Source organism: Thecamonas trahens, assembly GCF_000142905.1.
Source record: "Thecamonas trahens ATCC 50062 unplaced genomic scaffold supercont1.2, whole genome shotgun sequence".
Lineage (NCBI taxonomy): Eukaryota > Apusomonadida > Apusomonadidae > Thecamonas > Thecamonas trahens.
In genome coordinates this window covers 173,088-197,908 of record NW_013657678.1, presented here as the reverse complement: position 1 = coordinate 197,908, position 24,821 = coordinate 173,088, and the positions used below count along the sequence as shown (strand labels likewise).

General features: G+C 63.7%; 9 protein-coding genes across 9 annotated transcripts in view; 4 read left to right on the top strand and 5 right to left on the bottom strand.

Moving 5' to 3' along the window:
- Positions 1–5,031, top strand: part of AMSG_00414 (uncharacterized protein) — a gene marked incomplete at both ends in the record, with an annotated part of 6,674 nt that extends 1,643 nt beyond the window's left edge. Inside the window, 2 exons of the mRNA XM_013907239.1 lie at positions 18–707; positions 736–5,031. Of these exons, the coding sequence (XP_013762693.1) occupies positions 18–707; positions 736–5,031 (4,986 nt within the window). The remainder of the gene's footprint in view (positions 1–17; positions 708–735) is intronic.
- Positions 5,032–5,241: 210 nt separating this feature from the next.
- Positions 5,242–8,723, top strand: AMSG_00413 (ABC transporter; the record flags this gene model as incomplete). Its single annotated transcript, XM_013907238.1, has 2 exons — positions 5,242–5,352; positions 5,432–8,723. The coding sequence occupies 2 exons, from the start codon at positions 5,242–5,244 to the stop codon at positions 8,213–8,215; spliced, it is 2,895 nt and encodes a 964-aa protein (XP_013762692.1). The 3' UTR covers positions 8,216–8,723.
- AMSG_00412 (DNA replication complex GINS protein PSF2) lies at positions 8,284–9,224 on the bottom strand (the record flags this gene model as incomplete). Its single annotated transcript, XM_013907237.1, has 2 exons — positions 8,284–8,306; positions 8,363–9,224. 2 exons carry the CDS (start codon positions 9,222–9,224, stop codon positions 8,284–8,286), a joined length of 885 nt encoding a protein of 294 aa, XP_013762691.1.
- A 271-nt stretch (positions 9,225–9,495) lies between these two features.
- Positions 9,496–10,915, bottom strand: AMSG_00411 (major facilitator superfamily transporter protein; the record flags this gene model as incomplete). Its single annotated transcript, XM_013907236.1, has 3 exons — positions 9,496–9,897; positions 9,999–10,304; positions 10,340–10,915. 3 exons carry the CDS (start codon positions 10,913–10,915, stop codon positions 9,496–9,498), a joined length of 1,284 nt encoding a protein of 427 aa, XP_013762690.1.
- Positions 10,916–11,096: 181 nt separating this feature from the next.
- On the bottom strand, positions 11,097–12,680 carry AMSG_00410 (3-ketoacyl-CoA thiolase; the record flags this gene model as incomplete). Its single annotated transcript, XM_013907235.1, has 2 exons — positions 11,097–12,515; positions 12,678–12,680. 2 exons carry the CDS (start codon positions 12,678–12,680, stop codon positions 11,097–11,099), a joined length of 1,422 nt encoding a protein of 473 aa, XP_013762689.1.
- A 129-nt stretch (positions 12,681–12,809) lies between these two features.
- Positions 12,810–13,464, bottom strand: AMSG_00409 (Arl5-family small GTPase; the record flags this gene model as incomplete). The annotated part of the gene is made up of 1 exon (XM_013907234.1): positions 12,810–13,464. Exon 1 carries the CDS (start codon positions 13,353–13,355, stop codon positions 12,810–12,812), a length of 546 nt encoding a protein of 181 aa, XP_013762688.1. The 5' UTR covers positions 13,356–13,464.
- A 185-nt stretch (positions 13,465–13,649) lies between these two features.
- Positions 13,650–16,659, top strand: AMSG_00408 (uncharacterized protein; the record flags this gene model as incomplete). The annotated part of the gene is made up of 2 exons (XM_013907233.1): positions 13,650–13,667; positions 13,934–16,659. 2 exons carry the CDS (start codon positions 13,650–13,652, stop codon positions 16,361–16,363), a joined length of 2,448 nt encoding a protein of 815 aa, XP_013762687.1. The 3' UTR covers positions 16,364–16,659.
- Positions 16,660–16,665: 6 nt separating this feature from the next.
- Positions 16,666–23,379, top strand: AMSG_00407 (uncharacterized protein; the record flags this gene model as incomplete). Its single annotated transcript, XM_013907232.1, has 4 exons — positions 16,666–17,608; positions 17,894–20,236; positions 20,453–20,479; positions 20,692–23,379. The coding sequence occupies exons 1-4, from the start codon at positions 16,796–16,798 to the stop codon at positions 23,377–23,379; spliced, it is 5,871 nt and encodes a 1,956-aa protein (XP_013762686.1). The 5' UTR covers positions 16,666–16,795.
- A 6-nt stretch (positions 23,380–23,385) lies between these two features.
- Positions 23,386–24,494, bottom strand: AMSG_00406 (GDP-fucose transporter 1). The gene has a single exon (XM_013907231.1). It carries the CDS (start codon positions 24,448–24,450, stop codon positions 23,437–23,439), a length of 1,014 nt encoding a protein of 337 aa, XP_013762685.1. The 5' UTR covers positions 24,451–24,494; the 3' UTR covers positions 23,386–23,436.
- Positions 24,495–24,821: the final 327 nt, after the last annotated feature.

The following is a 24,821-nucleotide window of genomic DNA, read 5'->3' as shown; positions in this document are numbered from 1 at the left end:
CGTTCACCGCGGCCGAGCCGTTCACCGCGGCCGAGCCTGCTGTTGCCTCGCCGGCAACCGAGCCAGTGGAGTCCGAGGGCGGCTTCTTCGACAACTACGCGACCGAGCCTGCTGCCGAGCCGTTCGCTGCGACCGAGCCTGCTGTTGCCTCGCCGGCAACCGAGCCAGTGGAGTCCGAGGGCGGCTTCTTTGACAACTACGCGGCCGAGCCTGCTGTCGAGCCGTTCACCGCGGCCGAGCCGTTCACCGCGGCCGAGCCTGCTGTTGCCTCGCCGGCAACCGAGCCAGTGGAGTCCGAGGGCGGCTTCTTCGACAACTACGCGGCCGAGCCTGCTGTCGAGCCGTTCACCGCGGCCGAGCCGTTCACCGCGGCCGAGCCTGCTGTTGCCTCGCCGGCAACCGAGCCAGTGGAGTCCGAGGGCGGCTTCTTTGACAACTACGCGACCGAGCCTGCTGCCGAGCCGTTCGCTGCGACCGAGCCTGCTGTTGCCTCGCCGGCAACCGAGCCAGTGGAGTCCGAGGGCGGCTTCTTTGACAACTACGCGGCCGAGCCTGCTGTCGAGCCGTTCACCGCGGCCGAGCCGTTCACCGCGGCCGAGCCTGCTGTTGCCTCACCGGCAACCGAGCCAGTGGAGTCCGAGGGCGGCTTCTTCGACAACTACGCGGCCGAGCCTGCTGCCGACCCGTTCGCTGCGACCGAGCCTGCTGTGCCTCGCCGGCACCGAGCCAGTGGAGTCCGAGGGCGGCTTCTTTGACAGCTACACGGCGGAGCCTGCCGTCGAGCCGTTTACCGCGGCCGAGCCTGCTGTTGCCTCACCGGCAACCGAGCCAGTGGAGTCCGAGGGCGGCTTCTTCGACAACTACGTGGCCGAGCCTGCTGCCGACCCGTTCGCTGCGACCGAGCCTGCTGTTGCCTCGCCGGCAACCGAGCCAGTGGAGTCCGAGGGCGGCTTCTTCGACAACTACGCGGACGAGCCTGCTGTCGAGCCGTTCACCGCGGCCGAGCCGTTCACCGCGGCCGAGCCTACTGTTGCCTCGCCGGCAACCGAGCCAGTGGAGTCCGAGGGCGGCTTCTTCGACAACTATGCGGACGAGCCTGCTGTCGAGCCGTTCACCGCGGCCGAGCCGTTCACCGCGGCCGAGCCTGCTGTTGCCTCACCGGCAACCGAGCCAGTGGAGTCCGAGGGCGGCTTCTTCGACAACTACGTGGCCGAGCCTGCTGCCGACCCGTTCACTGCGACCGAGCCTGCTGTTGCCTCGCCGGCAACCGAGCCAGTGGAGTCCGAGGGCGGCTTCTTCGACAACTATGCGGACGAGCCTGCTGTCGAGCCGTTCACCGCGGCCGAGCCGTTCACCGCGGCCGAGCCTACTGTTGCCTCGCCGGCAACCGAGCCAGTGGAGTCCGAGGGCGGCTTCTTTGACAACTACGCGGACGAGCCCATTACCAATTCGGGTTCAGCAGCCATGGACTCGGTTGCAGATGCGCCGGGCACCGATGTCTTTGTAGAGACCAATATTGCCGCGTCACCATCCCCCGACGCCACCTACACATGTGCTGTCGGCGAGGTGCCTTACGAGGCAGAACCCAAGACTGAGGCTCCCACCGCTGTGCATGTCGCCGACGAGCACTCTGCTTACGATGGCGAGCCCTACGACAACTACGGAGGTGAAGGCCAAGCCGTGGGCTCGAGCGAGGTAGGATCCGCTGCTGCCACCCAGACAACTGGCGATACCGATGAGCAGGCTGCGTACAACGGCGAATACTACAACTACGGCGATGGCGCGGTCACCAACGGCGAGTACTACAGCTACGGTGCGGCTCAGCCGGAGGGCGAAGCCGCCACGGCCACGGACACACTCGCCACCCCGGCTGCCGAGGAGCAAGCCGCGTATGTCGGCGAGGTTTACAACACCTACGACGACGAGTCTACCAGCGAGTCTCTCTCTACGGCACCGACTGAGGTCATTGCTGTGGTTGCTGACGACGTTGATCCATTCGCCGACGAGCCGCTCTCTATCCCGGCCGAATCACCTCTTTCCTCTGCCACCCAACAAGTGACGCCTATTGCGACTCCTGCCGCCCAGTCTGACTTTTATGCCGAGGTGGCCGGCACCACCAATGAGGTCTTTGATGAGAGTGTCGCTCAGGGCGAACACTATGATGACGAAGTCAACTACGACTACCAATCCCAAGCCGGTGGCTCGTATGCTGGCGGCTCACAGGCTGGCGGCTCTCAAGCCGGTGGCTCACAAGCCGGCGACTACTACGGCGCGGCCACCAACTTTTACGGTGAGGACAACTCCTCTTCCCATCCCGAGTCCGAGAACTACTACGGCCAGGAGCAGTACCAGGCTGACGTCTATTATGGTCAAGCAACCGGCCACGACCAAGCCCAGGCCGACGACTACTACGAGCAAGCAGCCGGGTACGACCAAGCCCAGGCCGACGACTACTACGAGCAAGCAGCCGGGTACGACCAAGCCCAGGCCGACGACTACTACGGTCAAACAGCCGGGTACGACCAAGCCCAGACCGACGACTACTACGGGCAAGCAGCCGGGTACGACCAAGCCCAGGCCGACGACTACTACGGGCAAACAGCCGGGTACGACCAACCCCAGGCCGACGACTACTACAGTCAAGCAACTGGCCACGACCAAACCCAGGCCGACGACTACTACAGTCAAGCAACTGGCCACGACCAAACCCAGGCCGACGACTACTACGGGCAAGCAGCCGGCCACGACCAAACCCAGGCCGACGACCGCCAGTCGACAGACACCTACGGCCACACCGCTGCAGCTGCAGACTCCGGCTACGGTTATGCACCGGCACCCTCTGGCCCGGCCGAGGCATTTGCCCAGTCACGCCTGCGCTGCAACCGCGCGGCTGTTGTCTCGTTTGGCTTTGGCGGGCAGATTGTGACATGCTTCAACGGCTCGTTTTCCGCTTCCACGCCGCGTGTCATCACACGCCGCCTGCACCAGGCCTGCGCGACGCTGCCGCACGTTCAGACTCTTGAGTCGTTCCCGGGGCCGCTCACTGTCTCCTCGCGTCAGGACGCTGTTCATCTCGCCCGCTCTCGCGCCGCTGCACCAATCGACCACTCGCTCGGCGATGTGCACGACCCGGACGGGCTACGCGTCCTCTACGAGATTTTGGCCCTTTCTCTCGAAAAGGATCCGACTCTGGGCCCCAAGGTTGCCGCCGAGGTGAGCGACATTCTGACCTCGTCACCGCACGACGGCCTCGTCTCGCGCCCTTCGTCCGAGCTCCTCCCCGATGCTATTGCTGCGCCTGACGCTGCCGCCGCCACCAGCACCCTTGGCCACATCGAGACGTTGCTCATGGCCGGCAAGCGCAAGGAGGCTGCCGAGGCTGCCACAGCCGCTGGTCTCTTTGCCCACGCTGTCGTCATTGCTGCCCACACCGACAAGACCGTCTTTGCTGACACCGTCGCCGCGCTCGCTACCGCGTCGTTTGCACACGCCTCGCCCATGCGCTCGCTCTACCTCCTGTTCTCCGGTAAGAGCTCCGGCTTGTTTGCCGCACCATCAAGCGGCGTGTCGCCGGACACCCACCCGGTCCTCGCCTCGTGGAAGGCCAACCTAGCAATGATCCTCGCCAACGGTGCGGGTGCCAAGCCAAATCGCGCAGCCATGTTTGACCTTGGCAACGAGCTCGGCCGCCTCAGGCGCTACACCCCTTCGCAGCACGTGTGCTACCTCCTCGCCGGCGCACCCATCGGCCCGCTCAACACCGCCGCCCGCATGGTCCTACTTGGGGCCGACCACGACGGCACCGGCGCTCGCTTCGCTACGCCCGAGGCCATCCAGCGGACCGAAATGTTCGAGCTCGCCCACAAGGTGGCCAACTCGCAGTTTACCCTGCCGTCGCTTGTTGCCTACAAGCTCGTCTACGCTTTCCAGCTTGCTGAAGTTGGATTCACCGACCGCGCACTCGCCTACTGCAAGGCTCTCGACGCCATCGTCGCCGCTCGCGGCGCAAAGTATTTTGCCGCTGCATTCCTCAGCCAGCTCAAGGCTCTGCACCACCGCCTCCAAGAGCACATGGACCTTTCCGCCGGCTCTTCGTCGCGCGTTGTTGCTGCCGTCAAGGGGGTCTTCTCCGGCATGTTCTCTTGGGGCGGCTCGCGCTCGCCGCCCAAGACTGCGTCGGGCTCGGCATCGGCGCCGCCGACCGCCCCGTCGTCGCCGCCTCTCACTGCCCGCGGCGCACGGCGCGCTTCGACGGACGGGCCCTCTCCACTGTCGTCGCCCTCGGGCCGAGCTGCATCCACGCCCGCCGTCGACGACGACGCCGAGGAAGAGGCCCGCCTCCTTGCCCGCGCCCAGAAGCTGCGCAAGGAGCAGGAGGCCAAGAAAAAAGCTGAGTCTAGCTCGTCGTCCAGTGGCGGCGGCCTGCTCTCCTCGCTCTGGCCCTTTAAGAGCTCCAAGAAGCAAGCCAAGCTCGGCGGCGAGCTCAAGATCTTCCGTGATCCCAAGACAGGAAAATGGATCAACCCCGACAATCCCAACGCCGGCAAGGCCGCCGCCCTCCCTCCGCCTCCAAAGTCAAAGCCGAAGGCACCCGCACCCAGCATGCCGCCGACCGGAGCCACCCCCGCTCCGGCCTCGGCTGGTGTCCCGCTTGGCGCGGGCCCACCGCGTGGCCCGCCGCGCGCGCCGCGCAACGTCCACTCGACTTCGTCCCGTTATGTCAACGCCTTTGCGAAGCCGGGTGCCGCCGCCGCCCCGCCACCACGCAAGTCGATCCCAGGCCTTGCGCTCCGCCGCCCGCCGGCACCGACCGCTGGCCCCGGCGCCCCGCATGTCTTCAAGCCCATGATGGTCCCGGCCCCCGCGGCAAGCGACTCCAACTCGTCGTTCCTCGACGACGAGCGCTTTGTCCCCCCGCCGGCCCCGACCGCCGCTCCGTTTCAGCCTACCGAGGGCGAGGTCGCCCCGCCCTCCCGCCCGCCGCCGCGCTCCGCCCCGGCCCCGGCACCCGAGGCCTCGCCCTTTATCTGAGTAGTTTCTCGCACCCGCTCGCAGCATGCAATGAACCAACACCCGACACCCACTTGCCAGTCACCACAGCCTTTCTCCCCTGGCCACCACAGAGCCACCACTGTGGCTGGTCAACATCGCGTCGTCGACGCCGTCGCAAATCGTGTGCCAAACTCAGGCGGCCACGATCGGCCAGGACTCGCGCCGCCGCAAACGGGCACGCGTCTCGCCATGAACGGCATGCGCGGCTCGTCGAGGCCAGCCCAGACACCATTCACCCCCCTGGGCACCGGCACCCCTGTCCACTACCGTAAGACCCTCTGGGGCCAGACCCGCGCCATGGTACGCCCTCCCTCCCCTCCTTCCCTCCCTCCCCCTCCCCCGCACCGCCGCCTGCTCACCACCACCCTACCCCGTGCAGTTCCTTCGAGAGGTCCATCAGCAGAAGAGACAACGCAAGACCATTGCCCTCCACCTGGGCTTCCCGCTTGTAGTGGCACTCGGCCTCATCGTGGTCCACATCGTCCTGCTCGCCTCGCTCGATGCCAATGAGTGCACCCCCTCGCCGTCGCCTGTTCCCTTCCCGGCGCCAGGCTCGGTGGCATGTGCATGGGCGCCGGACGAGACAAACTGCTCGGCGGCGTGGGAGTTTATGGTTTGGACCGATGCCTTTGGCGGGCGTCAGGCGACAGAGGCCACTACGTTGATGACCCGTGACATTGCCCGTTTTCCCTATGCAGGCACCAACCTCTCCGGCGTGGTGGTCGATGGCGTCCCACTTGGTGATGGCTACTCGCCGCATCTGGTCCATTACGACTCGTTTGACTCGGCCGTCACCTACATCCATACTCTCAGCTCGCGCTACTTTGTCACGTCCGAGGCCGGCACCTCAGATCCGCTCCTCGAGTACACTGTGCCCACCAGCGCCCTCTACTTTTCGGCCCTCTCGGAGATGTACGGCACTGCCTTTGTCTTGCAGTCGCCTGACCTCGCCGCCAACGGGCTGTACTATCCGGAACGGTTCAAGCTGCTCTATGCTCGGCATCGCGCCATGAATCAGGTGTCCAATGCATTGCTCTCGTACCTGACGCCGGTACCGCCACCTCCGCCATCGCCGCCACCGGCGCCGCCTACCAACGCCACGTCTCCGCCGTCGCCGCCGCCGCCGCCGGCACCTGTCCTTCCACCTCCACCACCTCCGCCGCCGGTAGCGTATGCCGGGCTGAAGGGCGTGGACGAATTTCCACAGGTTTGCTATCCGGGATCGGGCGCAAACATTGTGTCAGCCATCATCTTCCTGTTTGTACTCCCGTTCTCGGCGTCGTTCCTCATGCCGGTGGTGCTGCAGGGCATGGTTCGCGAGAAGCAGGACAAGCACATCGAAGTGCAGAAGATGGCTGGCCTACGGATGTCGGTCTTCTGGCTAGTCAACTACTCGTTCGACCTCTTTATGTATTGCACCATCGTAGCGTTGATGCTCGCGATTCTGGCTGCAGGCCAGCTGGAAGTGCTTATTATGACTAACGCGCTTGTGACCATTGTGGTCTTCTTTGTTTGGGGCCATGCTCTCGTCTGTCTCACATACTTTTTCTCAGTCTTTTTCTCGTCGGCCCTCTCTGCGGCCATCTTTGGCTACGTGGTCCAGCTGTTGTCGATGGGCATTGCGGCTACGCTCAACGTCACGGTCTACTCGGACGTCAAGATCCAACCAACGGTCCTTTACTCGGTCTATCCGCCGTTTGCCTTTTTCCGCGCCATCTATCTCATTGTGGTCTCGTTTGCACTTGATTCCCCGCTTTCGATCACGGCGCTTGCTTGGGGAACGCCACTCTCGCGCGAAATCATGTTCATGGTTGTGGTGTCACTCGTTCTTCTGGTTCTCACGGTCTACCTGGAGGCGGTGCTGCCGAAAAAGTATGGCGTCCCAGCCTCACCGTTTTTCCCCATCATCGCCGCCTACGACTGGCTCTGCAAGTGCTGGCACACTCCGAGCCTGACCGGCATTCGTCTGCATCACGGTTGGGCGCATACTGCCCTCTTCACTACCGATTCGAGCGAGAACATACCGCCGACGCTCAACGGGCCGAGCATGCTCGAAACGGTGAGCGGCGGAAGAAGCCAGACATCGCCGTCGCCGTGGGTCCTTGTCGATCCGACCGAGGCTGACGACGTGGCCGCGGAGCGGCAGACGGTGTACCAAGTCAGCGACGCCGAGGCACTCTCGCGCTCGGCTAATGTGGTTATTCGCGATCTCGACAAGCGTTACATCGGGCTCGACGGCTCGAAGCGGCGGGTGCTCCGCTCGCTCTGCCTCAAGGTTGGCGACGGCGAGTGCTTGGCGCTGCTTGGGCCCAACGGGTCAGGCAAGTCGACACTGGTCAACATCCTGTGTGGGCTGGTGCGGCCGTCTGGCGGTGATGCGCTCGTGGGTGGCCTCTCGATCCGGACTCAGATGGCACGGATCCATCCGATGATTGGCGTCTGTCCACAGGCCGACGTGCTGTGGCCGGACCTCTCCGTCCGTGACCACCTGCTGTACTTTGCACGGCTGAAGGGCATTCCGCGGACGCAGGAGCGCGGACATGTGGACGACATTCTGCAGCAAATGGGGCTCAAGACGTGTGAGCTCAAGTGGGCATCTGTCATTTCGGCCGGCATGCGGCGGCGTCTCTCTATTGCGATTGCCCTCATCGGCTCGCCGCGGCTGCTGGTGCTCGACGAGCCGACGACCGGGCTGGACGTCATGGCGCGGCGGATGATCTGGGACATTCTACTGCGGGCGCGCGAGGGGCGGTCGATCCTGCTCACCACGCACTCGATGGAGGAGGCGCGGGTGCTCGCGTCGCGGATTGCCATTGTCATCTCGGGTTCGCTGCGGTGCATTGGGACGCACGAGGAGCTCAAAGCACGGTTCGGGTCCGAGTACCGGCTGGAGGTGGCGCTTGCGGGGGGCCACCAGCACGTGGCGCGGATGCAAGCGTTTATCGAGAGCGTGGCGCCGTCTGCGCGGATGTGGTCTTCGTTTGGCTCGCACTACACCTGGCTGGTACCCAAGGACGAGATGGTGCTCTCACGGGTGTTTATGGCAATGGAGCGGCATGCGTCTCAGGCCGGCATCAAGGACTGGTCGCTGGCGCTTGCATCGCTGGAAGAGGTATTTTTCTCGATTGTGCGCGAGACGCTGCGGGAGCAGGGCGCCGTGTAGTTGCGCTAGCGCGTGTACTTTACTCTTTGCGGAGGCGGCGCAGCTTGCGCGGGCGGCCAAACTCGGGCTCACCGGGCTCGCCAGATTGTGCCTGTGCCGGCGGAGCAGTATCCATGGGCGCGGGCGCAGGGCGCGACGGCGACGAACTTGGGTCGACCGAGCCCGCTGACGTCGCTGCCGACGATGTGGAGCGCGGGCGCGGGCGCGGACGCGAGCGTGGGCGCGGGCGGGCGGACGGGAAGCGCGACGGGGTCTCGGAGGAGCGGGCGGACGCAGCCGAGGCGCGTGAGCCTGCGCCTGTGGACGAGGTGCGCGGGCGGAACTTGCGCTGGGCGCGCGCTGTGGAGAGGCCGCCTGTTGGCGGGACGGACGACGCCTCTGATGAGGCGCGGGCCGGAGTAGTGGACGAGCGGGTTGCCTCGCGGGTGGAGGAGCGGCGGGCGGAGAGCTCGGGCTCTGTGAGCATGGCGTAGTGGTCCATGGTGGCGATAAAGAAGGAGCGGATAGAGTTGATCTCCATGGCGGCGAGGTTGTTGAGCTTGATGGCTGGCGAGTCGCCGTCGAGGGCGCGCATTCCGGCCATGATCTTGAGGTGACGGACCTCGACGATGTCCTCGATGGTCTCGCGGACCGAGTTTGCATCCGGAATGTCATCCGAGGCAACATCAAGCAACTGTGAGGCGATTTCGACGTAGTGGTACGGCAGGGCCTCAAAGTACAGCGGATCGGCCTGCTCGGCCTCGTAGGTTGCCCGCAGTGAGTCGACATCCATCCACTCGGGCGGCTGTATCTTGGCCTTCTTCTGCTTCTTCAGCTGCTTGGCCAGCCAGAGCGGGACGGTGAGCGGAACGCCCGGACGGAACGGGCCGTATGTGCCTGCCAGCAAGCGGATGGCCGGCTCGCGGAAGAGCGGGACCACCACGGCCTCAGCGTCCTCCGACAGGAACTCGACTTCAGACGCGCCGAAGCTCTCCAGCACCGACGCCTGCTTGACGATGGGCTGAGTCATGATGTGTGTGTGTGTGTGTGTGTGTGTGTTTGTGTGATATGATGTGTATGTGTGGTGTGTGTGTGTGTGTGTGTGTGTGTGTGGTGGAAGAGAGAGTGTGTGGGACGGGTGGTGTGGCGTGGTTCAGTGTTGGTTGTGGCGGGAAGATTCTACGACGGGCTGTGTTTGAGTGGGTGTTGGCCGGGAGGGCGGGGGGCGGGTGAGGCGGGCAGGGCGAGGGGGGGGAGGGGGGGAATCGGGGAGAGTGATTGCATGGATGGATCGGGCGGTGTCAAGAGCCGGCGTTGTTGACCGATGCGTCAGCAGGCGAGGGGAGCAAGGGTGTGCGCTCCGAATCGACATTGCCCTCGGGGATGGTAGAGGCAGGAGTGGAGGAAGGAGGCTGAGCAGGAGCGCGATCGGCCAGGGCGGCGGCGGCGGCGGCGGCGCGGACATCGCGCTGGAGCGAGACAAAGGTGACGAGGAAGAGGAGGGCCGAGGCTGCGTAGGCGCAGGGATAGAGGATGAAGAGGGCTGTGCGGAGTGAGTGAAAATGCGATTGGAGGACCGGGACGAGGAGTGGGGCGAGGCCTGCGATGTTGGAGATGATGAAAAAGTAGATCGAGGTGGCGACGATGCGCATGTGGCCAGGAATGAGGTCGGAGACGACGGCGAGGGTGATGCCGACCCAGGCCTCACCGATGACGTTTGCGGGGATGAGCGAGATAAAGGCCCACGGCGGATTGAGGAGGAGGGCGCCTGCGGCAAGGGGGCTGCGAGGATTTGGGAGAAGACAAGGACCCAGATGCGGGCAGCCATGCCGCGCTTCTTGATGATGCGGTCTGCGATGATGCCGCCGAGGAGGGCGCCGAGCGAGCCGCCCACGAGTGGGATGACCGACATGTACTTGGCGATGTCGACCTTGGAGAGGCCGTGGACGTTCTCAAAGAAGATCTCTGTGTTAAAGGCCCAGACGTAGCCGGCCGAGTTGCGGATGGCACCTGCGAGGCAGAGGAGGAGCAGTGAGGGGCGAGCAAAGAAGGTGAGGACGGTCCAGAGCGACGGCTTGGCCGGCGGCTTGCCCTCGGAGAGGGCGATAGTCTTGTCGTCGTGGACGCCGCGCGGGGCTCACGGACAGTGGCGTAGATGGCGGCGGCGATGGGGACGCCCGCGAGACCAAAGGCATAGTACACCCAGCGGTAGCCATAGCGTGCCGAGATGGGCCCTGCGGCGCCAAAGGAGAGCGAGTAGCCAGTGTAGATGCCCCACTGGTAGATGCCGAGGGCGGTGCCGCGGGTGGAGGGCGCAAAGTACTCGGCGATGAGGCCGTTGGCGATGGGATTGCACCCAGCCTGGCCCATGCCCTGCCCCGCGCGGGCGAGGACGAGCTGCCAGTAGGTGTCGGCGGCGCCCATGGCGGCCGTCGCCGCCGACCAAACCAGGATGGCGGCGACAAAGATGCGGACACGGTTGAAGCGATCGGCGATGTAGCCGACCGGGAGGCCCGCAAGAGTGTAGACGAGGGTGAAGACTGGGCCGGCGAGGATCTGGTAGCGGAAGCCCGTGCCGTTGCCGCCGAGCGGAACCATCTCCTTGGAAGTGATGGCGAGGGTGTACCGGTCGAGCTGGTTGAGCAGGTACGCCGTCACGAGCAGGGCGAGGACCCAGAGGGGGTACGGGCCCTCTGCGAAGAAGTCGCGGATGGACGCCATGGTTGGGTGAGGTGGGGGAGGGGGGGGGGAGGGGGAGGGGAGAGGTGGCTCTCTTGCTGGCTGCAAGGCCTGCACAACCCGCGTGACCTGGTGGCTGGCTTTGGGGCTGGGGCTGCGGCCTCGGTCAGTGTGAGGACTCTGCATCACACGCTGTGTCTAGTCACAGGGTTTACACTCTAGCCTACTCGTAGCGCTCGATGACGTTTCCGGAGCCGAGGCCGCCGGCGGCGCAGGCGGCGGTGAGGGCGTACTTGGTGTCGGCGTCCTGGAGGCGCTTGGCAGCGTGGTAAGTGAGGCGGGTCGAGGTAGCGGCGAACGGGTGCCCGATGGAGAGCGAGCCGCCCCAGTTGTTGAGCTTGTCCATGTCGATGGAGCCAAAGGCGGCGTCAAGGCCGAGCTTGTTCTTGCAGAACCACTCGGATTCGAGGGCAGCAATGTTGGCGAGGAGCTGGCCGGCAAAGGCCTCGTGGTACTCAAAGACGGAGATGTCGTCGAGGGTGAGGCCGGCCTTGGCGAGGACCTTGGGCGTGACGTAGGCCGGGCCGAGGAGGAGCTCATCCTTGGGGTCCTGGGCCACGTACTCGTACTCGCGGATGTAGGCGAGCGGCTTGTAGCCGAGCTCCAGAGCTTTGTCCTCGGACATGATGAGGCCGGCCGAGGCGCCGTCGGTGAGGAACGAGGCGTTGCCCGCCGTCACGGTGCCGTGCGGCTTGACAAAGGCCGGGTTGAGCGATGCGAGCTTCTCGCGCGGTGTGATGCGAACGCCGTTGTCAGCGACGACGGGCTCCTTCTTGCCTGGCACGTACACCGGGACAATGTCCGACAGCTTGCCGGCCTTTCCGGCCTCGAGCGCGTTCATGTGCGAGCGGAGCGCAAAGTCGTCCTGCGCCTCGCGCGAGATGTCAAAGGCCGCGGCGAGGCGGTCTGCCGAGTGGCCCATGACCTCGTTGGTCGAGAACTCGGCGACGGCCGGGAGCTCCGGCGCGAGCATGCTCGGGCGGAACCGCTTGAGCAGGTTGATCCAGCCCTGCGGCGAGCGGACCTTCTGCGCGTCGAGCATGAGCCGGCGGAGCGGGCGCGAGAACCGGATCGGCACGTCCGACATGACCTCGGTACCGCCAAAGATCATCGAGTCAATCTGGCCCGACGCAATCATGGATGCGCCCGTCGTCAGCGCCTGGTTCGACGAGATGCACGCCATGGTCACCGTGTGGGCCGGGACCGAGTCCGGGATCCCGGCGCCGAGCGCAGCCTCACGCGCCACATTCGACGTCTTCACCTCCTGCAGCACGTTGCCGGCAATCACATAGTCGAGATGCTCCGTGTCGAGTTGCGTCTTGGCGAGGAGGCCCTTGAAGGCCTTGCGCAGCAGGTCGTGCGACCAGAGCGGCTTAAAGTCGGTCCCGGCCATGACAAACGGCGTCCGCGCGGCGTCCACGAGCACCACGTTGCGTCCCTTGGCAGCCTGGATCTCCTTCTTGCGGTCAACCTTGACTGCCGGCCCGGCCCGGGCAGCCGCCGCCGTCGACAGGGACGCAGCGAGGGCAGAGGAGGCGGTGCGGCCGAGGGCCGGCGCCACAGCGAGGCGAGGAAGGGTGAACTGCGGGAGGGGGGAAAGTTGGGAGAGGGTGTATGGGTGAGTGTGGCATGGTGTGGCATGGTGGGTTTGCATGTGTGTTGCGAATGGGCATGGCTGTGGGTGTGCGGGGTGGGGGTGGGGGGTGGGGGGGTGGTGGCTTGGCTCTCGTCGCATGTAGCGTACCATTGCTGGGTCGCAGTGAGTGGGGTGGCCGAACAGACGCCAGTTGGAGGTGGAGGTGGTGGAGGCGAGTCACCCACATGCCACTGGCCAAGTTGGCTATTGGCCCACATCCACGGCGGCTACTCTGTTGGTTTACCCGCTCGCCATGTTGGCCGTGATCCAGTCGAGGCCCTCGAGCAGGCCGTCGCCAGAGAGGGCACAGCACGGCTGGATGTGGTATGGATGGGTCTTGATGGACGCCAAGTTGAGCTCGCGCGAGATTTCCGAGACTGAGAGCGCGTCGGCGACGTCCTGCTTGTTGGCAAAGATGAGGATGCACGCCGAGCGCAGCTCTTCCGAGTTGAGTATGCTATACAGCTCCTCGCGATTGAGATGCATACGCTCGCGATCGGTCGAGTCGACCACCAGGATGATGGCCTCTGACGAGGTGTAGTACGATGCCCACGTCTTGCGGAGTGACTCCTGCCCGCCGAGATCCCACATCACAAACTTGATGTTCTTGTAAACCAGCTCCTCCACATTGGAGCCCAGCGTCGGTGCTGTATCGATCGCCTCGTCCAGCACCAGCTTGTACAGTGTCGTCGTTTTGCCGGCGTTGGCGTTGCCGATGATCACGATCTTGTGCTGCTTCGGCCCGCCCTTCAGCCGGTCCCACATCGAGGAGAACAGCATGCCCATGGCGCCCTTGACCCCCCTGCTCTACTCCCTGCAACCTGTCGCCTCTTCCACCGTGGCCAGGTAGATAGGTGCTCAACAGCGAGCTTCCCCGGCCTTCCCCCCCCCCCCCCCCCCCCCACCGTCTCCACCCTCTCTCCCTGCGGAACCTGCGCTCTCCCAAGCCGACAACGTACCCACGACCAGAGAGGCGCCCACCCGCAACGACACAACTATCCCATAGACAACCCAGCTCAACACCGATCGGCATCCCTACCCCCTCCCTCTATCCCCTCCCTCCACTTCCATCCGCCCTAGATGTACCGATCCAGCCCTGTTCCTCCCCATATTGCCAGTCTGCACGTGTCGCGTGTCGTGTGTGGCTGACCGGCGACGGCAATCGCACGCGCCACGCACCCTCCCTCCCTCCCCCCCCCCCGCCACCCCCTCCCCTCCCCGCTTCACCCACCCACCTCTCCCTCCCGTCTAGCATGCGGCTCACCTTTAACTTGGTGTGGCTGGTGGTGGTGGTATGCGCCTGCGCCTGCGCTGCTACCGTGGTGGGGACGCCCAACCCAAGGACGGCGCCGTATGGGCTGGAGGTGACAGCCTTCACGGCTGCAGTCCTCGCCAACAACATGACGCTGACGAGGTCTGAGGGCGCTGCAGGCGATAGGCTGCGGATGACGCCGGATACTCCGCGATGGTCTTCCTCGGCCCGTTGGTCGGCTCCGATGCTGGTCCGTGGCTTTGAGACCTCGCTCACCTTTGAGATGTCCAACGTGGCTGCTGGCGGCGGGCGCGACGGCCTCGCCCTCGTCATTCTCAACTCGCCACAGACAACAGGTACCTACGGCGGCGGCATTGGATACGGCGACCTGGATCCGACCGGCCTTGGCGGCCTGCCCAACTCGTTTGCCATCGAGATGGACACGTTCTCGAACCCGGAGCTCGGCGATCCGTCGTCGGACCACATCTCGGTCCACTCGGCCGGTACTGCGCCCAACTCGGCCGACGAGGCTTCGTCCGCCCGCCTTTGCCCAATCATCACCGGCATAGTTCCCATGGCCAACCCCAGCCCATCCCCGTACACAGTCACCGTCCGCTACGAGCCGCCGTACGGCTGGGACGCCTCGCCAGACGCCACAGCTACCCTCACCGTCTGGGCCGAAGGCATTCAGCCCCCTGTCGGCATCTGCCACCTCCCGCGCAACCACACACTCAACGAGCTGCTCGATCTGGGCGCCGGTGGCACGGCGTCGCTCATGATCACCGGCGCCACAGACGACACTGCCGACGTCCAGGACGTCCTCGCCTGGTCGTATGCCTTTCTCGGCGCAGCCAATGCCAACACCTCGCGTGCTTCAGGCACCGGCCTCGCCGGCGGCTCTGTCGGCGCCAACCTGCCGGTCGCTGTCCAGCTCCATGATCAGTACGGGTATCCGTACCATCGCGACGCTGCCGCCCTCGAGTGCCAGCTCACGCTTCTCGAGCTCGGCGTCTCGTTTCCGTGCACGCCTGGCGCCGACGGCAGCTACTCTGGCAGCTACAGCGCCACCGTTGCTGGAAGCCACAACCTTGACGTGACTCTGGACGGCGTGGCTGTAGTCGGCGCGCCGTTTGCGGTTCAACTCGCTCCGGGTGCGGTTGACGCCACCGCCTCGACTGTCGCTGATGTCGCCGCCACCGTTACTGCCGGCGACGCCTCCTCGTTTTCGGTCACCATCCACGACCAGTACGGCAACGTGGTCGACTCGGACTCGGTTGTCATCACTGCCCACATTCTGCCTGTACAGGATCCGACCCCGTCGTTTACCTTTATCTACACCGGTGACGGCGTCTACACATGTACCATGATCCTGCGGGTGACCGGATCGTCAACGCTCTCGCTCTCCATCGGCGGGGTCGGCGTTCAAGGTGGAGCAGTCTTTGATGTCGCTGTCACGCCGGGGCCTGTCGATCCAGCGAGGACAAAGTTCGCCGGAGCGGCCCAGTTTAACGCTGTCGCCGGCGTTGCATCTGCCTTTTCACTCCAGCTCTACGACGCGTTTGGCAACACGGTGGCGGCCTCGGGCACGACCACCCCCGTTACCGCCTCGTTCACCGCCGGCCCAGCCCCGGTAACTGCTGCAGTCTCGCCCGCAGTCAAGGGCAATGTCACGGTCTCGTACACCGCCACCATCACCGGTACGTACGCGCTCGACGTGACTGTCGGCGACGGTACCGACGCCGCCTCGTTCCCTTCGTCGGTCCTTGTCGTCACTGACAACGTGCCCGATCCGTCCAAGTGTGTCGCTGCCGGTGCCGGCATCAACGCTGCCCATGTTGCCGGCGCTCACGCCGTGTTTACGGTCACACCGCGGGATGCGTATGGTAACCTGGTGTCGCAGGCGAAGACGGCGCTCGCAGTCACTATTAGCTCTGGTGGCGGAGGGGCCACCGTCGATGCCTCCTCCACCTACAACTCGCAGACCGGAAGCTTTGACGTCGCGTACGACGCGACGGTCGCCGGCGACTACACCATCGCCGTCACGGTCAACTCTGCCCCGATTCTTCACTCGCCGTTTGACATGACAGTCGTACCGGCCCGCGCGGACCCGACCGCCTCGCACGTCCGAGCAACGTCATCGTCGGCTCTCTCGTCGACCGTGACCGGCCGGACCGAGTCGTTCCTCGTCCTTGTCGAGGACGCGTTTGGGAACGTGCTCGCCTCGCTCGGCAACAACTCGATTGCGGCGCACATCACCGGCCCGCGGTCGTACGCCGTCAGCTGCGCCGAGGTCCACGACCCGAGCATCGGCGCCGCCGTCTCTTGCTCGTACTCGATTGACAAGACCGGAACATACGAGCTGTGGATCATGGTCGACAACGAGCCGGCGCTCGGCTCGCCCTTCCGTATCTCAGTCTCGTGGGCGCACACCCTCGAGCTCATCATCGGCCTCATCGCCGGTGTTGGCGTACTGGCCATGTGCATTACCGGCTTCTTTGTGGTCCGCTCCCGCTCGCGACGTACCGGATTTGTCCGCCTCTAGCCACGTACCACATTGGGCGCAGCAACGGCGCCCAAGCGCCGCATGGTGTGGTCGACCTGCCGCAGTCGATCGCCAGCCGAGTCGGCCCGCCGGGCGGCTGTCGATCGGCGGCCGATCGTCAACCGTGGCAACGTGTGGCGTCGTACTCTCGTCTCGGCCACCAGCCGGAAATCAAAATGTGTTTGTGTTTGCATTTGTGTTTGCGGTGTGAGCTGGCTGCGGTGTGAGGCTTGCGGCCACCGTCTGCTACAGGACACGGCTTTATTGTACGCTTGATAACACTTGTCGCTGCTGGACAAGACAGGCAGGCGGCCGGGGTTTGACTACGTCTACCCATACCTTTGCGAACCTTCTAGGTTGCCGGGTCGCTATCTGCATTGCCGCGCCAGGGCTCGTTCGAGGCGGTCTGCGGTGGATTAGCAGATTTTTGTGATGTCTTTGTCAGAGCCGCAGCTGCTTTCTCGGCGGGCAACGGGCTGGCTGGCGCTGGTGCCGGCCGGCAACGTCGATGCCAGGCTGGTCAACAAGGTTGCTGATGCATCGGGCGTGTCTATGACTGTGGCTTCAGTTGCCGACGGTTCTGTCCTCGTCACTGCACAGCACCCGACTCGCCATCCGCTCTCGCTGGCCCGGGCCATGGCTGCGGTCATCGCAGCCGTCCCGCGCAAGGCCGTTCTCCGCCTTCAGCTCCCGCTGCCGCCCCAGGCTCCTTTGCCGACACTGCCGTCGGAAGAGCTTCCCGGTACGGTGGTGTATTCCGACTCGAAGCAGCCTGCGCTTGTTGTCGAGGGTTTGCCGGCCGCTGTGGCCGACGTCCTCGCTGCCGTGGGCTCCTCGGTCTTTGGCCTCGACGCTGATGCATTGGCGACTGCGCTTGGCCAGCGTGCCCAGCACACAACATCAGCCTCTCTTATCGAGGTGTCGGCGGCCTCGCCGTCGGCGTCGTCGGTTGTTTTTGACACCCGCGGCGCTGCCTGTGACCGCGTGACCGCGGCGCGGTTGGTGGCGTCATCCGCAGCTGCGCGGATGCTGACCAGCCGCAACTTGCTCGGCGCGAAGAGCTTGGAAGGCGTGGCGCCTGTGGTGCTCCGTTTTGTCTCGCACGGGCCGGTCGTCGAGTTTGCTGTCGAGTCGGCGAGCGGCTCGGTCGCTGTTCTCCGCATGATGCTTGCTCTTGCATCCCAGCTGGCTAATGCCAGTGTGGCGCTTCATCTGCCGACATCTTGGGGACACGAGATGATCGAGGTATGTTTTCTTTTCTTTCCTTTCCCCCATTTTCTTTCCCCTGTCTCTCACCGCTGCCTTGTGGCTATGCGCTCCTTGCCGCAGTCAGGCCGTATCTGTTTGTCGTCCCCATATGATGATTTCACTTTTCAATAACTTTCGTTCTTCTTATTCATCCTTGAGGAGACTTTGTGCTTGTCTGATGGTTACCACGACGCCGACTACTGCTTAATCTTCTCCCTGGATGTCATTGCTTTGCAAGCCACGAGCGACTCACCCTTTTCCCCGTTTGCGTATCATGTACAGGCCCTGGAGGTGCTAGGTGACGGTCAATTATCTAGCCATGGCGACAACGCGGTGCTGGTAGCGTCGGCCGATAGCATCCGGACTGTTCTCTGGGCGCTGCACCACTTGGCGGCGCCTGGGTGTCCGATTGTCTCGGTTGACATGGCAGCGTGGACGCTGCGGATCTCGGCACGTGCCGGAGCCGTGCTGCTGGGGCGACGGGCGGTCATCAAGAAGGCGATCGAGGCTGCGTCTGGTGCCACACTTCACTTTGTCTTTGCGGGCAAATTCGTAGACGTGGCGCTCGCGGGCGAGGCCGACGACGTCCGGGCCACCGCACTGCTGGGCATCCTGAGACGACTGGACCCAGCCGAGCACGCCTGGCTCCAGATTCCCGCGGTGCCGGAAAGCCACGCGGTGTGGACCGACAGTTTCTCCGGTGCTTGTGTGGCAGTTCATGAAGGTGAGCTGTTCTCGGTGGTGGCAAGCGCGCTGGCCTGTTTGGGCGCGGAGGTGCCACCGGTCGAGGTCAGCTCGGACATGGTGCTCACTACACCACGATCGAGCGGCGCGCTGCTCGCTGGCGGGAAGCGGGCCAAGTTCAAGGAGCTTGAGCGCGAGACCGGGGCGCAGCTTGTGCTGCAGATGTCATCGGGCTCGGGACTTGCGCACATCCAAGTCAAGGAGAGCGGAGTGTCGGGCCTGACTGGGCAATGTCAGGCAGTGCGCTCAATGCTGGCCGAACTGAAAGCGACGCGGCCACAAGGCGAACAAGTGGCACTTATGCTACGTCTGCCGCCGTGTGATGGCGCGTCCGAGAAGCTGGCGAGACTCGCCTGGGACAGCGTGCTCCACCATGTTGTGGGCTCGCTAGTCCGAATCAGCGGTGCGCCGGGTGCGGTCCTGGAGGCGTTTTTTGAGCTTGTTGCGATATTTGGCAAGGCCGAGACGCTGGCAGGGCTAGCGCAGCACACACTCGCGCTCCCGATCTCGCGCAGTCTTACCTCGGGCCTTCACAGTGAGATGAGTCTCCGCAAGGTGGCTCTGCCTGAGCTCGGATCAAATATGGTGTTTAATGTGGTTCGGACCGGCAGCTCTTGGCAGCTGAGGTTGCCTGCCGGCGTGCCGGCGGTGGCCGCGCTGGACTTTTTCGTTAAGGTGCTTGTCAGCTTGACGCGCCTGTGCGCCAAGCCGCGACGAGGCAAGGCGGTGCGCATGGAGATTGCTCTTTCGCGTGACGACGCCTTGAGAGGTGGTATGGTGAGGCTGGTAAGAGGTAAGGCGACGCGAGGGGTGGTGGAGATGTCTTCGTTATCACTTCCGCGCTTGGTGGTCACCGGCGAGATGCCGGTTGTACTTCGCGTTGCAGCCGAGAAGGTTGCTGTGGCGCTTGGCGGAGTGGTGTGCGGGCAGTTGCCAGTTGCCGCTGTGTTGTCTATCGGCTCGGCCCAGCTGCTCGGGCGAATGGTGGGCAAGGATCAGAAGAGCATGATTGCAGAGATCAAGGCTCAGTACTCCGACAGCAGGCTTAATCTTGCGCGCATTTCTTCGACTCAGTTTGGGGTTTCGGCCAACTCGCCGGTGGTGCTGGCACAGGCTCTACAGGCGCTGCTTGCGCGGGCTACTCGAGACACGCCGGTGGTTGTAGAGGCCGACTTCGTCGACAGCTGGCTTCCCGGCGCCAGCGGCGCAGAGCTGATGGCCGCGGCCCGACGCGGGTTTGTGGACTCATGTCTCGACGCGGTGCTTGACAAGGGCGCGCTGCCATGTGTGGTACTTGACGGCTCATCACGTGATGCGGAGCGAGCGCTGCTTGCACTTGCGGGACTTGCGCTGGTCCACCGTGGTGAAGGCGTTGTGTACCGGACTCTGCTCCTCCCGAGCTCCCTTGTTCGTGTGCGTGTGAGTGTGCCTGATGGTGTGCGCAGTGCACTGATTGCGATGCGTCATCCAAAGGTAACGCAGTGGACGAAAAGTCGCAAGATCTGGATGCTCGGCGCGTTGCGTGACGTCTTGTTTGCGCTGGGCGAGGTTGCTCAGATTGTGCGACGTGAGCTGGCCGAGGTGGAGGTGCTCATGGAGCGAGTGCTTCCACAGCTTTCTGGGGAGCCACAGGCCGAGTGGACGTTTGAATCGATTGGCAAGCTCGCGGCGTGTCTGACCCAGCACTGCGGCGTTGAGCTTGATAGCGCGGTGGAGATGGCTGAGGCGCCGAGCTTGGCGCATGAGAGCAAGGCGTGGTGGACGATCGAGGTGCCGGCAAAGGCTGCGCATGAGGTACTTGCGCGTCGCAAGCGGCTGCAGGCTTTGGTCACCGGCGTGACCGAATTGGCGCTACAGGTTCCGCGTACAGGAAGTGGCAAGGTATGTTGGAGAGTGTGTGAGCATCGTCGCGAGAGAGTGCTGGGGCTGTTTGCAACGAGATGATGACCCAAATCATCAGGACATCTAAGTCTTACAAACCGATGGGGACGAAAACGATTATCTGTCAATCCACTGATCGTTGCCATCGTGTTGAAGTTGCTGCGGCGTGAGGGGGCGAATACTCACATTCATGCGGGAGCTGTTCATGAGTATTAGGACAAGGCTGAAGGTGTCGGCGGCAAGGTATGTGTTTACGAGGTGCGGGAGGTGTGAGAGCTGGCACGAGCTGATGCGTCGTGTGCATGAGATGATGTTTTTTACTGAAATAGGAAGAGTCTGACCAATCTTTGGAGATAATCTTTCAGCCTGATCATGTCCCCATGAATGGTACGAGAGCGAGAGTGAAGAGGTGGCGCGAGACTCACGTGGTTGCTGGTGTGGCAACGGACGAGCAGACGGCTCGGCTGATTCTCCATCCCGGGCCTGGTGCGAGTTCGGCGGTGTGTGGGCCCGATATGTATCTTGCGGGAGCTGGGCTTGTGCTGAATGCACTGCCGCGCCAAGCGTGTGGGAATGTGCGTCTTGTCGCAGGCCAGCTCGGGAGCTGGGCCGGCAGCGTGACTGAGGTCATTACTAGTGCCTGCACGGCGCTGGGGCTGAGCTCTGCCAACGTGATGACCACTCTTGGTTGCGGGTCGAGGTCGCCCGAGGGACGGCTGCGGCTTCCAGCGTCGCTGACGGGCATCTTGCTGGGCAAGAAGGGCCGGCATTTGAAAGAGGTGAAGAGCACGACTGGGGCGAATATTTATGTCACCTCGCAGGCGCTGTTTGCTGTGGTGACAGCATCGGGCGCTTCCGTGCCTGTTGTGGTCATGGCACTCGCGCGCATGGTCGGGCAGGTGGCAGGGGTGAAGCCCGACACGCGGGCTGTCGTTGACTTTTGTGCTGGTGATGTCGAAGCTGCGCTGGATGCTGCACTGGCGTGCGAGATTGCGGCGCGTGTCGACGGCAAGCGGCTTGTGTGCTGCGGGCGAGCGGCAGACGTTGTGGTTGCACTGGCGGGTGTGGCGGGCGCGGAAGGCGGGCCTGAGGTTGCTGCCGCCGCCGCTGGAGCGGTGCCTGCTTCTGTGGCGCGGGAGCGGGCGGGCAAGGCGTGTGGTCCGGTGGTGTGTCGTGTGAGCGTGGTTCGGCGCAAGGGCGTGGCCAAGAAGGTTGCTGCTGCGGCGAGGGCTGCCAGCCGCGAGAATGAGAGCTTTGTGAGTGTGGCCGAGCACGGGGAGTTTGTGGAAGCGTCTGTCCGCGGGCAGAGCGTTGCGCTTGCTGCTGAAGCTGCATTTGCTGTTCTGTCTGTTGCGGACGCGTCGGAGCGAGTGCGCCTCTCGTTGGAGCGCGCCGGGCTGGCGGAGTTGAATGTGTCACCCGACGTCCCGCTCTTCCCTGATGACCACCGCGAGGCCGGCGTGCTCGAGGCTGGTGAAGACACGCTGGTTCTCTCAGGGCGCATTGCGCGGGTCCGGCGAGTGTTTGGTCTCATGTTTGAGCGTGTGCTTGGACGGGCAACAGCTACTGAGCTTGCTGCAGGGCCTGCGCGCGGACTAGACAGCCAGCTGAAGAACAAGTGGGTGGTGCAGGCTGGTGCGGACGCACGGGATCGTGTGCGGATCGGAATCCGGCCGCAGGCTGCGGCTTCGAGCAGCTCTGTGCTGAGCAACGGCGTACGGTGGCTGATTGGGCCGCAAACCCCTGCCCCTGTCCTCTTTTCTGTGCTCTGCGAGGCATTGCCTGCAGATCGTGTTGCTGTGCAAGTGCCTGTACGGGCTGGCGTCGATAGGGCCAAGCTGGCTGCGGCGTGCGCCAAGCTTGGCGACGACGTGAGTGCACAAGTTGTGGAGCTGGGGCAGGCGGTTGTAGTGACTGGGCTTGGCCTCGCGGTCTTTGACGGGGTGTCGAAACTCTGCCGGCGTGTTATCGGACCCAAGGCTGCGTTCAAGCGCATCGGTGCGAAGCGAAGGGCACTGGACTCGGCGTGGCGCGTGACGATTGCGTCCGCACTTGGTGGCTTTGTTGTTGGTAAGAAGGGCAAGCACCTTGCTGCGCTCCGGGCTGCCAACGGCGGTTCTGGCGTGGTGCTCTATTCACTGTCACCGAATGAGCTTTGCCTCTGTATTGTGCCTGCCTCGCTTGACCATGGCGACCGTGTTGTGGCGCTGCTCAAGTCGTTTATGCCCAAGGGCACCGAGGTGGAGGTGAAGAAGCCCGAGGTCGAGGTTGAGGCTGAGGCTGAGGTTGAGGTTGAGACCGAGGCTGATGTTGAGGCTGAGGCCGAGGTTGAGGCTGATGTTGAGACCGAGCTTGAAGCTGCCGAGCCTGAGACTGAGACTGAGGCTGAGGTCGAGGCTGCTGTTGAGGCTGAGGCTGAGACTGAGGCTGATGTTGAGGTTGAGGCTGATGTTGAGGTTGCTGTTGAGGCTGACGAGGCTGATGTTGAGACCGAGCTTGAAGCTGCCGAGCCTGAGACTGAGACTGAGGCTGAGGCTGAGGCAGAGGCTGAGGTTGAGGCTGAGGTTGAGGCTGAGGCTGATGTTGAGGTTGAGACCGAGGCTGATGTTGAGGCTGAGGCCGAGGTTGAGGCTGATGTTGAGACCGAGCTTGAAGCTGCCGAGCCTGAGATTGAGACTGAGGCTGAGGTCGAGGCTGCTGTTGAGGCTGAGACTGAGACTGAGGCTGATGTTGAGGTTGAGGCTGATGTTGAGGTTGAGGCTGATGTTGAGGTTGATGTTGAGGCTGACGGGGCTGATGTTGAGACCGAGCTTGAAGCTGCCGAGCCTGAGCCTGAGACTGAAGCTGAGGTCGAGGCCGAGGTTGAGGCCGAGGTTGAAGCTTTCGAAGTTGAAGCTGTCGAGGCCGAGACCGAGTCTCAAGATCCCCCCGCAACCCCCGAGCTCACGTTGGAGCAATACCTCGCACCCTTACCACCGTCTCCGGTCGATTTTGCATCTCTAGTGGACGCGCTCGACATCCCCGCCGACGTCGCAACAAGCCTCGTCTTTACCGCGGCGCAGCAGGCATCCGCCGCCGCTCCTGAGCAGGCACTGCACGCGCTCACCTGGGCACAGTCGCTCATCACGGCATTGTCAACGTAAAAAGACTCGCGCATCCCTTTTCATTACGCTCTCCCTGTTCTGCCCGTCCCTGCAGCACTACGCCTGGCACTCGTCATCGTCGTCATCGGAGCCGTTGACGGTTTTGACAACGTCGGCCTCGTTGGCCGACTCGCTCGAGCGCACATATGTGTAGAGCAGTGAGCCGACGAGGACAAGGACGACCGAGAGAACGGCACCGGAGGACATGATTGTGCCGTAGAAATAAACACCGAGAACGGTCTGGATAGAGTTCTTGAGGACTCCGACAAGGCAAAAGGTCAGCGGTGAGGTGTGCTTGATGACCATGACAATGACAATGCCGATGGCAAAGCCGAGGACGCCCGAGGCGAGCATGATGACCCAGTAATGCGGCGAGGACAGAATGTGTGTGTGACTGCGGAGGGTGTCAACCTCGCCAAAGATGATCATGAGCGGGATGAAGAGGAGCGAGGCATTGACGTTGTTATACAACGAGAGCACCCACTTGTCCTCACCAACCAGCGGAAGCACCTTCTTAGTCATGATCGAGTTGAGCGGCGACATGGCCGACGAGAGGACGCCAAACAGAGTGCCCATCATGTCGAGCTGGACGTCGCCAGTTGTGCCGACAAGGAAGCCCATGACAACAACGCCAAGCGTGGCAAGAACCCGCCACGAGACGACCGAGCCAAGGACGTAGTACCCGAGCACCACGTTAAAGACGACAGAGAGCGCCTTGGCGACGTTGTAGAACGAGACGGGGATGTTCATCAGCGTCACGTTGTTGGCAGCGATCATGACGACAAAGACGACCGAGAGCGGGGCGACGGCCTGGAGGGTGGCTGAATCAACCCGCGGGGAAGGAAACTGGGCCAGGAACGGGAGGTCCGGACGTGCCTCCTTGGCCATGCCCAGCGCCCACAAAATGGCCACCGTCTCCACGCACTGGACCCAGGTGACAAACAGTGGCGCCGGAATGGAGTACTCCGCCGACGACATGAGGACCTTGTTGGCAAAGATGAGCGTGATAGAGACAGCCCAGTACATGCAAATGGCCCCAGCCGTGGCACGCACAGCTCCCCCCACTACCATTCTCCTCTGTACGTCTTCCTTCTTGCTCCGTACCTCTTTCGGCGCGGCTCCACGCGGTGAGGTGGCACCCCTCCCCTTGGATTCGTCCCTCGATGGGGATCCCTTCGAGCCCCCCCACCGTCCTCTGCTATTCCGCCGTCGCGCCGCCCAGCCACCGACCCGCCAACCACCCGATCACCCCCCCCCCACCTCTAGTCCCACGTCGATTTCGGGCGTTACCTACCTGCAGGCAAGTCTTGCCAGCAACGCGGACTCGGCCTCATTATTTGAGCTGTATTGCACGTGCGAACTCCGCGGTGCGAAAGAGACGAAGGAGGCTGCGGCGGGCGGGCAAGCGACCAAGAACTGAGGGACGAGTAAGTTCGACGCCG

Coding starts and splice junctions, on each gene's coding strand:
- AMSG_00406 (XM_013907231.1), bottom strand. CDS start 24,450: ATGGTAGTGGGGGGAGCTGTGCGTGCCACGGCTGGGGCCATTTGCATG.